At 38.1% G+C, this 12360-nt stretch overlaps 1 protein-coding gene across 1 annotated transcript; it reads right to left on the bottom strand.

Moving 5' to 3' along the window:
• On the bottom strand, positions 1 to 4653 carry LOC124891874 (probably inactive leucine-rich repeat receptor-like protein kinase IMK2). Its single transcript, XM_047403441.1, has 3 exons — positions 4535 to 4653; positions 4367 to 4434; positions 1 to 470 (listed from the first exon to the last, which is right to left on the bottom strand). The coding sequence occupies exons 1-3, from the start codon at positions 4651 to 4653 to the stop codon at positions 1 to 3; spliced, it is 657 nt and encodes a 218-aa protein (XP_047259397.1).
• Between the last annotated feature and the right edge of the window lie 7707 nt (positions 4654 to 12360).

The raw sequence follows: 12360 nt of genomic DNA on the forward strand, positions 1-12360 counted from the left end.
TCAAGTATTAAGAAACTCACCACCAATATTAGGTGCATCCCTCATAAGTTCAACATCAAACACTTCATTAGTCCACTCCTCTTTCACAATGGAAGCTACCCACTGTGGTAAATCAAGATCATCCATAGCCTCGCTAGGGGATTTTCCAGTTAAGAGCTCCAAAATGATCACTCCAAGACTATAGACATCTGTCTTGGTACTTGCATTCTTGATTTTGGAGAGTTCTGGTGCATGATAACCTAGCGTTCCTGCAGTGGCGATCACGTTGGTATTTCCAGCAGTAGTCATAAGCCTGGAGAGTCCGACATCAGCAATCTTTGGGTTGTTTTGCTCATCAAGCAGTATGTTTCTTGATGTAAGATTCCCATGTATTATGTTTTCTTTGGTATGCAGAAAGCAAATTCCTTTTGTAATACCGATAGCAATCCTCATCCTTGTAGGCCAGTCTATCGTTGTCTCGGTACCTCTAGCTGCGTATAGACAACATAATCGATAGCAATCCTCATCCTTGTTAGATTGAGTGGAAAATGTTATGTTCCGTTTTAGTTTCTTCGGTCTGCATGTTATCTTGAAAAAAATGTGGATCCTTTTTGATTCCATTCTTATGTATTGATATTATTTGTCATTAGCCTGGTAACCATAAGTTTGAGGACATGATGGAGCTCCTCATCTCTTTCCTTACCTGCTTGGACCACTACACTTTAAGGTTCTCCTCTATATGGATTCGATATTCAGAGGACACAGTCACTGTTATACAATGATTGAGTCCTCTAATACTAAATTCAACTCATAGTTTAACCTTTGAGTCTTAGCAACATACTATCACGACCCAAACTAGGGCCTGGCCATGACGAAAATCCCAAACCCTGATGGCCCGGAACATCTCTCTCTATCTATTAAGCATGCACACATTCATATAAATAAAGAAGATACAGAAACATAATCTGCTACGGAAGCATGGTCAATTCTTAATTCAGCATAAGTATGAAAATTGAAAATCAACTACATCTAATAACATCTGACTCAGTCTGTAAAATCTCTACTACAGGAAAATCTGACAACTATCTATAAACTGGGACAAGGACCCCAGTAGACAAAAATGATAATAAGGGACATAATCTAAGAGACAAGCCTTCTGGAATAGAGAAGGCTCACCAACTAATTACTGCAACTCTGTCTAACGAATCTACTGCCTTTCTGGACCCCTAGATTAAGCCTCAGAACCTATAGGGAGGAGGGGGGGTCAATACAGATGTACTCATATGCAAAAATCAAAAATAAATCTTATATCTAAATAAAATAGTTTGGGAAAAAACTGTGCCAAAAAATTGCACATCAAGCGGATTTCAAAACACATGGGCTCATTTCTAAAAAACATGTAACCTGCCAGTCAATGCAAGTTTTGATCTGTATATTACTTCTGAGTTAGGTGGAACTCTCCTAAAATTTTGATATTTCACGGGCGGCATGGAATCTGCTATTGAATCGGCAGGGAAGCCCTCAACCCAAGTGCGCCGCAAGGGTTGGAGTTCCTAAATTTGATACGCCATAGGGCTCTAGGCCAGCGTAATGAATAAACCCGGATCGACAAATCACAGTTCTGGGTGATGAGTTGTTTAATACTCATGCCTTCTTTAGGAAAACACCTAAACACTCTTTATTCCCAATTTTATCCTGTTCTAAATCATGCATGTTTCTAGTTTCAACATCTGAAAAGTCTGATTCCAAACATGCACTAAATTCGTTCTGAATTATCACGGCATAATCTGAATTGGTGTCGTCAGACCAAGACTTGCAAGTCCTATTTCTGATCCATAATGCATCATGGATAATTCTTTCATTAAAACATAGTTCAGACCACCCAACATGCAAACAATATAAAAGATTTCATGTTCCGAGAACACAAGTCAAAACTATGCTGAGATTGTTCAAACATATGTTGGTCATGTGCTTTTGGAAAATTCATGCACTCTTTCATTATATGAATATTTTCAACATTTATTAATATGCACAACCCTCTCTTTCGAATTAAAAACCATAAATCAATTGGCAACATTAATCAAGATATTTCATATAATGGTTTTTAAGATATATTCAAAACAATCCATATCATAAGAAAATTAGGAAAATCATACCGAGAGAGGGATTCATGTGCGTCATGCTCTCAATTCATTCATAAATCATAAAACATATGCATATGTATATATAATTTCAAATCAATTTGGGGAAGGTCAAAAGACCAAAACAATACCGTCAAGATTTGTAAAATATGAATGTATTCATAAATCTGAAAACCCCTTTCTTAAATTCATGATTTCTATGCCCATGAGATTTTTAGAAAAACCCCACATACCTCAAAAAAGGAAAAGAATGGGTGTTTCTTGAAGCCTATGATCTGGGGATTTCGAATCTTCAATCGATTTTGAAAACACATGGTTGAATCTTGAGTTTCTTGAAGTTCTTGTTTAAAGCTCTAGAGAGGATTCTTGATGATTTTGATGAAAGTTGGGTTAAGTTGCCCAAACATACCCTAAATCCTTTGTTTGGACGGTTTCAAAGGCTAGTGAAAATTCAAAATTACCCTTAATGTCTCCTAAATGTAACTGGAATTTGAACTTAAAAACCCGATTTTGGGTGCCACCGCGACACGCTACAATCGTGGTGGTCCACTGGAAGTCGACGAGTGGGAAATTGAGTGCCTCCGCGATGCTCCACCATCGCGGATCCCCACTAGAATTTGACGATTGTCAATTTGACCCTCTCCGCGATGCACTAGAAACCAAAATGATGATATTTATGACTGGAACTTTAAATTATTCATAACTTCTTCACCGAGGGTTTGTTTTAGACGTCTCTTATATCGTTGGAAATCTAATTTAGTTATCTACATAATGAAAGGTTGAAATCTAGGAAAATCCATATGATAATTAATTTATATCATTCTAAAATCTGATGCTTAGACTTTCCATGTACAAAATTTAGCTAAGAAGACATCGGGGGTCATACAATATCCCCCGATTGGGATCATTCATCCCCGAATGATGATGCAAAAAATAGACAAGCATGATTCAAAGCATACTAAAGCATAAAAAGATTAAGCTAAGGATTGTACCTTCAACTCTGTCATCCACTATGTCAAAAAGGTATGGGTATCTCTCATGTCATCCTCTGATTCCCAAGTGGCTTCCTTAACTTTCTGATTTCTCTACAACACCTTAATTGAAACTATTTCTTTACTTCTCAACTTCCGGACCTGAAGATCTAGGATTGCAATAGGTTCCTCTTCATATGATAAGGAGGCTGTCACCTTGATCTCTTCTATAGGTAACACCAAAGAATGGTCTCTAATGCATTTCTTCAACATGGATATATGAAATACCGGATGGACAGAACCCAAACAGGCAGGTAATTCTAAATCATATGAAAAACCACCTATTCTTCTCAAAAATCTGATATGGTCCTATATAGCGTGGACTCAATTTACCTTTCTTCCTGAATCGCATGACTCCCTTCATCGAAGAAATTTTTAGAAATACCCAATCACCTACCTCAAACTCTAAATCTCTTCTCCTAACATCGGCATAAGATTTCTGATGACTCTGAGCCATCTTAAGTCATTCTCTGATGACTTTCACATCCTGCATTGCCCGATGAACAACATTGGGACCAAACATTTATATCTCACCTACTTCATACCATCCTATAGGAGACCTACATCTTCTCCCATATAGTGCCTTAAATGGTGCCATCTTAATACTGGAATGGGAATTGTTATTATACGCGAACTCTATCAACGGCAAGTGCTCTACCCAACTACCTTTAAAATCAATCACACAGGCCCTCAACATGTCCTCAAGGGTTTGAATGTTTCGTTCGGCCTGCCTCTCGATCTGAGGGTGAAAAGCAGTGCTTAGGTTCACTTGGGTACCTAATCCTTTCTGGAAAGATCTCTAAAACTGAGAAGAGAACTGTGTATCTCGATCAGATATGATGGACACAGGTGCACCGTGAAAACAAACTATTTCTGTAATGACCAGGTTGGCATAATCCTCTCCCGAATAGTTAGTCCTGACAGGAAGAAAAATGGGCTGACTTGGTTAGACTAGCTACAATCACCCAAATAGAATTATACTGGTTTTGGGACTTCGGGAGCCCTGTAATGAAGTACATATTAATCATCTCCCACTTTCACAAGGACAAAGCTGTCTCTTGGGAAGAACTACCTGGCCTCATGTTTTCTACTTTAACTTTTTGACAATTCAAACACTTGGAAACAAAGTTAGCCACATTACGCTTCATATTATTCCACCAATACAAAGATTTCAGATCCTGGTACATCTTAGTAGAGACTGGGTGAACAACATACCTCGAAGTGTAACCTTTGTCAAGGATTCTATTCCGTAAATCATCCATATCTGGTACACATAATCTATCCTGGTATCTCAAAATACCATCACCACCGATCTCAAATGACATCACCTTCTGCTGACCCACATCATTCTTAATTTGCATCAAGATGGGATCTTCAACCTACTTTTTTTTAACTTCTGCACAGAGGGAAGACGTAGCAATCTCATGAACAACCATTCCCCCATCTTCAGAATCCAAGAGTCGCACTTCTAGATTTGCAAGCCGGCGAATATCTTTCACCATCTCTCTTTTCCCTTCCTCAACATAAGAAACACTACCCATAGACAATCTGCTGAGGGCGTCGGCTACCATATTTGCCTTACCTAGATGATAGTGAAGGCTTATGTCGTAGTTTTTCAAAAGCTCCATCCAACGTCTTTGCCTGAGATTTAGTTCTTTCTGTGAGAAATCATACTTCAAACTCTTATGGTCAGTGAAAATATCAATATGCACCCCGTAAAGATAATACCTCAAAATTCTAAATGCAAACACCACAGCTGCTAATTCCAAATCATGAGTGGGGTAGTTCCGCTCATGCACCTTTAACTGTCTAGATACATAAGCCACTACCTTCCCGTGCTGTATAAGTACACACCCAACTCCCACATGGGATGCATCACAGTACACAACAAAACCCTCTGTACCTACAGGAACAGTCAAAACAGGAGTCGTAGTCAACTTCTCTTTCAACTTCTTGAAACTATTCTCACAAGAGTCGGACCATAAAAACTTCATCTTTTTTTGAGTCAACTTAGTAAGTGGAGCAGCTATAGAAGAGAAACTCTCTACAACCCTCTGGTAATACCCTGCCAAACCCAAGAAACTTTGAATGTCGGTTGGAGTCGTGGGTCTGGGCCATTTCTTTACTGCCTCAATCTTTTGGGGATCAACCTTAATCCCTTCACTAGACACAATGTGCCCCAAAAAAGCAATAGCATTCAGCCAGAATTCACACTTGGAGAATTTTGCATACAACTTATGATCTTTGAGGGTCTGAAGAACAGTGCGGAGGTAATTGGCATAGTCCTCCTCACCTTTAGAGTAAACCAAGATGTCATCAATAAAAACTATTACAAACGGTTCTAGGAATTGATGGAAGACCCTATTCATTAGGTCCATGAAAGTTGCAGGGGCATTGGTCAACCCGAAGGACATGACTAAGAATTCATAATGACCATATCTATTTCAGAAGGCTGTTTTAGGAATGTCTGACTCCTTAACTTTCAACTGATGATATCCCGAACGAAGGTCTATTTTTGAAAAACACTTAGCACCCTGAAGTTGATCAAAAAGGTCATCGATTCTAGGAAGAGGATATTTATTTTTCACTGTGACCTTATTCAACTAGCGGTAATCTATGCACTTATATAGGGAACTATCTTTCTTTCACAAAAAGAGTAGAGGTGCACCCCAAGAAGAAACACTAGGTCTGATAATACCCTTATCTAGGAGATCTGATAGCTATTCTTTTAACTCTGTAGAAGCCATTCTATATGGTAGAATAGAAATAGGACGGGCATCTGGCAACACATCAATGCCAAAATCTATCTCCCTATCAGGTGGAATTCCTGGGAGATCATCTGGAAACACTTCTAGGAGTTCATTTACTACTGGGACAGACTGGAGGGAGAGACTTTCGACGTTAGAATATTTAACCCAAATAAGATGGTACAAGTAACCCTTGGAAATAAGCTTACGAGCTCTGAGATAAGATATGAAGTGCCCTCTAGGTGCTAAGGAATGCTCCTCCTACTCTATTGCTGGCTCATTCAGAAAAGAAGAGGTAACCTTTTGGGTCTTACAGTCTAGTGTGGCATAATACCGATAGAGAGAGTCCATCCCTAGGATAGTATCAAAAGCAACCATATCAAGTTCTATGAGGTCTTTTATAGTATCCCTACTAAGAATAGACACAACATAATTTTTGTACACCCTTCTAGCTACAATCAAATCTCCCACCGGAGTGGAAACAGAGAAAGGTTCAGCAATTATAATGGGTTCAAATCCAAAACCAACAGCCACATATGGGATCACATAAGATAAGGTAGACATGGGATTAAGCACTACATATAACTCACGGGAAAAGATTTGTAACATACCAGTGACTACGCTTGGTGAGGCTTCTGCCTTCTGGCGATTAGTCAGAGCATACAGCCAGTTGCGACCGTTCCCGGCAGCTGAATTAGTGCCCTTTTGAGGTGGTGGTAGTGCAGAAGAGTTTTTCTGAGACTTAGCTCCTCCAATATTCTAGTAGCCTATCTGACTTCATGAATAATACACAAACGAGACCAACTAAAACCTTCCTGGATGATGCCTACTTCAAGTCTCACATCACGAATAAGAATGGTACTGCTGAGCCACACTATCTTACGACTGAGTATCCTTAGCTCTGGGTCCCTGGCTGGCCTGAAAACTCTGAGATCATCTATCAATTTGAGGTCTGGGCGCTGGGGCGCTATCTATGAAGGATGTGATTTTGTTGAGAGAGCGAAGAAGGAAGTGTTCTTCGATTTCCAGAAGGTGTGGCAGAGTGGAAAAGTAGCCTTCACTCTTGGATCTATGACTAAAAAAGATTTTAAGAGTGTTGTTTGGTACCCTTTATTTCGCTTCAACTTATGAATTTTTGAGTGTTGTTTGATACCTACTCACGCAGACACTATTTATGTGTAAATATGAATGTTTTTCTAGAAATATATGGACTTACATCTATTGGAAGAGTAATATTAAAGTGGGTCTAATTAAAGTGATAGGTTCGGTGTGGGTGGATTCTTTTTAATGAATCAAAAAATTTTAGTGTGTCCAATTTAATAACGTGGACCTCTAATAAGAGGCCACGTGGAAAAGTTAATTTTTAAAAATCACAGTTAAAAAGTAATGGTATGGATGAACCGGTTTTATAACGGCGATGGCATGAGTGAGCTTAACTTTTAACGGATGACATAAATGAGCCATTTATGATGATTTTTACCTTGAAAGCGAAGAATGGATCAACAACTCCAATTTCTGATTTCATCTTCCTGTTCATCAACTAATAATAATCTCCAAAATTAATCCCATAAAGCCATACACAAGAAGAAGATTTGCTGAGAAACAGGGTAGATTATCTCTGGGTAATATCCTGTACGTGCTTCCATAGTCATAAGAGTTAAGAAATGTTGCTCTAATGTAATGATCTTAGTTACCAATTATTGGCCACGACATTTCAAGTTGGGAATTGAAATTTTGATGTAATCAATAAATTTCTCTGAATAAGGAGGATATCGAACTGCCCAATGATTAGAGTGTTAATGATAAATAGACTTCAAGATTGCTAAATCTTGATTATAGTCATAGTCATCTTCTTTTTTCAATTCATTTTCTGATGTTCCTCCTGGTTCAAAATTGGAAATTGTCAGCACATTAATGCGCTTCAATTCATATGATTCAGGCATTGGACTCTTTCCTTTTTCTTCAGTTTTTGGAAATACATTCTTCATTTTTTAGATTATTCTTGAAGTCGGGGTTGATGATGATCACGTTGAGAAAGAATGAAAAGATGATTCCTCTATTACTATATTTATAAGTTATTTAACTAAAATAACTAAAAGGTATAATATATAAACAGGACTTTTAACTTGATACCAAATTATAAATATGATCTTTTTTAATCAATCCAAGAGTAATCGATTTAGTAGTCCATACCTAACTTTACCGGTGCCCAAGTAACCCTTTACAAAATCTGAACAAAAAAAAACTCCAATCCTACCTGGAAAAATGCGTGTATACATTCAAAACCACGCGCGTCAGAGTTAAAATTGAAGGTTTTTTTTGTTCAGCTTTTGTATAGTAAAAAGGCCTACTTGTGTACTGACAAAGTTAAAGGTCATAGTTATAATGTGTCTTTTTTATTAGGTGGCAGCATCTAAGTAGATCACTAATCCACGCTAGACTGATTGAGTTTCACGCATATAAGTTGCGGAAATGGAGAATTTTTTTGTTCAACTTTTATATAGTTAGAGGGCATATTTGTGCGGGCATATTTGTGCACTGACAAAATTAGAGGACATAGTCAAGTTAAAGATCCTGTTTATATATTATGCCTAACTAAAATACTGTACTTTACTTTAGATTATTATTCCACAATGTCAATTAATGAATGGATTATGGAGAATTAATTAAGGATGTAAACAGTGAATTTGAAATAACTTCAGTGTAATCAAAATTAGTTTTACAAGAAGAAATGGTCAACAGTGATATAAACTCATTCCTATCTTAGTACTCATTTCATTTTTGAAAGTCAAGTTGACTAATTTTCCAAAGATAAGGCACAAATACCCCTTTCCCTCTCCCCTTAAAAATTATATTTGAAATCTTAGCAACACACCTATACTTTACGGGGTCCTATTACCCCCTAAACTCATTTAATTGTATTTTTGTACTCGCTTTGTGCTCACATAGCTGTCAAGTCAAACACAAAATGAACATAAAATACTACTTGGCAGCCACGCCAACACAAAAGGAGTAAAGTTTAGGTATGTCACTTGAATTTCGGGTATAGTTTGAAAGATAGTTGTTCCTTATCCCAATTTTCAAAGCTAAATCATTTTACACTAACACAAAATTTTAAAATTAAATTTAGATATTCAAAAATTAACTATAAATTGAAAATTTTCTCATATCAATACGATGAAAAGTATATCTTAAAATATTGATAAGAAATTATATCATCCGACTCTCAAAAAGAAAACTGTGACAAGTAAAAAGAAACGACGAAAGATAACTATATGCTTCTGATTATACCACTCTTGACGAAGATTTCATAGAAAAATTAAATAAGCCCTCCTATACATATTTTATAATAAATGTAAATTATGTTATTAAATAATTATTAAGTCATTTCAATACCAGGTGTTTTCTTGATAAGTTGAAAACCTCAGTTTCACAGTGTTACGTTACTGCATTATTCTCTAGATCTAGTCTTTCTGCAGGTAGCATTTGGATCTTTGTAAATGTTGGAATCGATAAAGAAAGAAAGAGAGAAAGACTGAAAAAAAGAATTTTTACTTGCTTTGGAATGAACGGAAGATGATGAGATGTTCCTTCTTTTGCTAGAATTTATAACTTGATCATATCACTAGAATAATTAAAGTGTTATACTAAATCTCACAACATATTATCACTCATTTATATCAACTTTTAATTAGATTATGGTGAATTAACTGAGGATGGAATCAACGAAGTTGAACAAACAGTTACACGACAAAATAGTCAAATCTTAACAGAGGCTATTGAAATACTGGTTTACAAGTTGTTTCTAGTTTGAGTAGTGATCTTGGAAATGTGAAAAGAGCGGCAATTCTGGATGCAGATAATTTAACAGACACAGTGGCCAAACTTGGCCATGCACTTATTTTCACGACCCGAACCGAGGCCTTGGCCGTGACGAGCATCCCAAAACATAAAGGCTCGAGAACCCTTCTAACTCGTAATCATGTACACCATCCATATATAAAGAGAAAATGCGGAATAATACCAAATTAAATGGAATCATGGTCATAAGTCTGATGTAACTTGAACCATGGAAAATGAAATCCAAAGCATCTAACAATATCTAAAAACCGTCTACGAAATCTCTACTACATGACCACTAACAAAATCTGAAAACTGGGACAAGGCCCCCAGTAGACCAAAACCATAACTAATAAGAATTGTCTGAAAGTAAACAGGCCTTCTGGAATATAGAAGGCTCTCCAACTGGACACTATAACTTTCTGATGAAATCTACTGCTTATCTAGACCTCCCACTCTACCATTGGTTCATTCAAAAAGGAAAAAGTAACCATTCAGGTTTTACAGTCTAGTGTGGAATAACATGAATGGAGCCAGTCCATCCCTAAGATGGCATCAAAATCAACCATATCAATCTCTATGAGGTCTGCCACCATATCCCGGCCAAAAATAGACACAACACAATTCTTGTACACTCTCTTAGCCACAACAGGGCCACCTATCGGGGTGGAAATAGAAAAAGGTTTAGCAATCACATCGGGCTCAAAACCAAAACCAACAACCACATAAGGGGTCACATAGGACAAGGTTGACCAAGGATTTAGTAACACATAAACATCATGAGAAAAGATTTGCAATGTACCAGTGACTACATCAGGTGAGGCCTCTGCCACCTGACGGTTGGACAAAGCATACAGCCAGTTGCAACTGCTCCCGGTAGCTAAAGTGGTGCCCTTTTGAGGTGGTGGTGGTGCGGAAGAATTTTCCTATGACTTAGCTCCGCCAACATTCCTCTTAGTAGAGGGACAATCTCTCTGAAAGTGACCTGACTGACCACATAAATAGCACAACAACTTTCCCAACTTACACCTCCCTGGGTGTTGCTTTTCGCATATCTCACACTGTGAAAAGAGATGGCATTACTGAGCCGCACTGCCCTGTGACTGAGTATCCTGAGTTATGGATCCATGAATAGTCTGAAAACTCTGAGATCGTCTATCAACTAGGGGTCTAGGCACTGAGGCGCTAGCTGTAGAATGCACGTTACTCCAAAACTACTTCTTTTGCTATCTATTTCCTCAATTACTGCTTTGTGGTTGATGTTGTTCTGATCCACTATTCTGGCTCTCTTTGCCTGTCTGTCCTTATCCCTAGATTCGGTGATTTTATTTTTCTTTTCTTTTACCTACTGCATATGGACTGACAGCCTAGCAAAGTCCATATCCTTATTTAGAATCGCCCCTTGACATTCAAGCGCTAGATTATCTGAAAGGCCAGATGCAAATTTCCTCATCCGAGCTCTCATATTACCTGTCATCTCTAGTGCATAACGGGCCAGTTGGTTAAACTTTAGAGTGTACTCCTAGACACTAACTTTCCCCTGTTTAAGATTCATGAATTCTTCTGCTTTGTCTTCCCTCAACTCTAGAGGAAAGAATCATTCAAGAAAAGCTTCCACGAAATCGCCCCAAACTGTGGGATCAACACTCTCACCCTTCACCTATTCCTACTCCTTATACCATTGGTTCGCTACATCCTTAAGCTAGTATTCTGCTAACTCAACCCCTTCTACCTGATCCACATGAATTACTATGAAAATCTTCTCCATTTTGTCTATGAACTCCTGGGGGTCCTCTTCTAGCTTTGTGCCAAAAAATTTAGGCTGGTTTATTCACATGAGCTGGCCCACCCTATTCACGGTTGAATCTTGAGTTATTTGGGTTTTTGGTTTGAAACCCTTGGGAGAGTTCTTGATGAATTTTGGAGAAAATATGTGTAATCTAGTTATGTTGGAGCTTGATCCCGTGTTTAAGATGTTATAGGGATTGGAAAATACCCAAAATACCCTCAATATCATGGGAAAAACCAAATAATTGGCCTGGGGTGCAAGGCAAGGCGCCGCCCTAGCTGGACCCCTGCTTTAAGTAAGGCGCCGCCTTGCCTATCATCGGGTCCCCCAGGCAAGGCACCAGGCAAGGCATCTCGGGCCAAACACCTTTAGCCACTAGTTTGAAACCCCAAACATGGCCTTACACTCATCTAAAAATTCCGAATCTAACTTGAGACGTACCCTTGACTTCCCCGATCATAATGCAACTTGAAAATTGGAAAACAGAGGTTGGGATGGTCAAGAATAAATTCCCCGAAGATCGAAAGCTAAAAATGATTCTAAGTCCCCATATACACCTAAAAAATTCTCAACCTTCTAACTCAACAAGCATACTACTACGATATAACACATGAAGGGTTTCACGGGGTGTTGCACTTATAACAACTACTTAGGCATCTTACTGAACGGAAAAAAATAGGATAAAATATTCTTTCTTTTAGAACCCCAGGAATGGTAGATGGTAACCTGGAAGAGATTGACTCATTGCTTGGTAGGCTGTTGGGTACTATGTAGTTTTGATGATTGACAAACTCACACATGAATGAAACATGTTACTTGAGTTGGTTTATGCA

The sequence above is a fragment of the Capsicum annuum genome, unplaced genomic scaffold, assembly GCF_002878395.1.
Source record: "Capsicum annuum cultivar UCD-10X-F1 unplaced genomic scaffold, UCD10Xv1.1 ctg4203, whole genome shotgun sequence".
Lineage (NCBI taxonomy): Eukaryota > Viridiplantae > Streptophyta > Magnoliopsida > Solanales > Solanaceae > Capsicum > Capsicum annuum.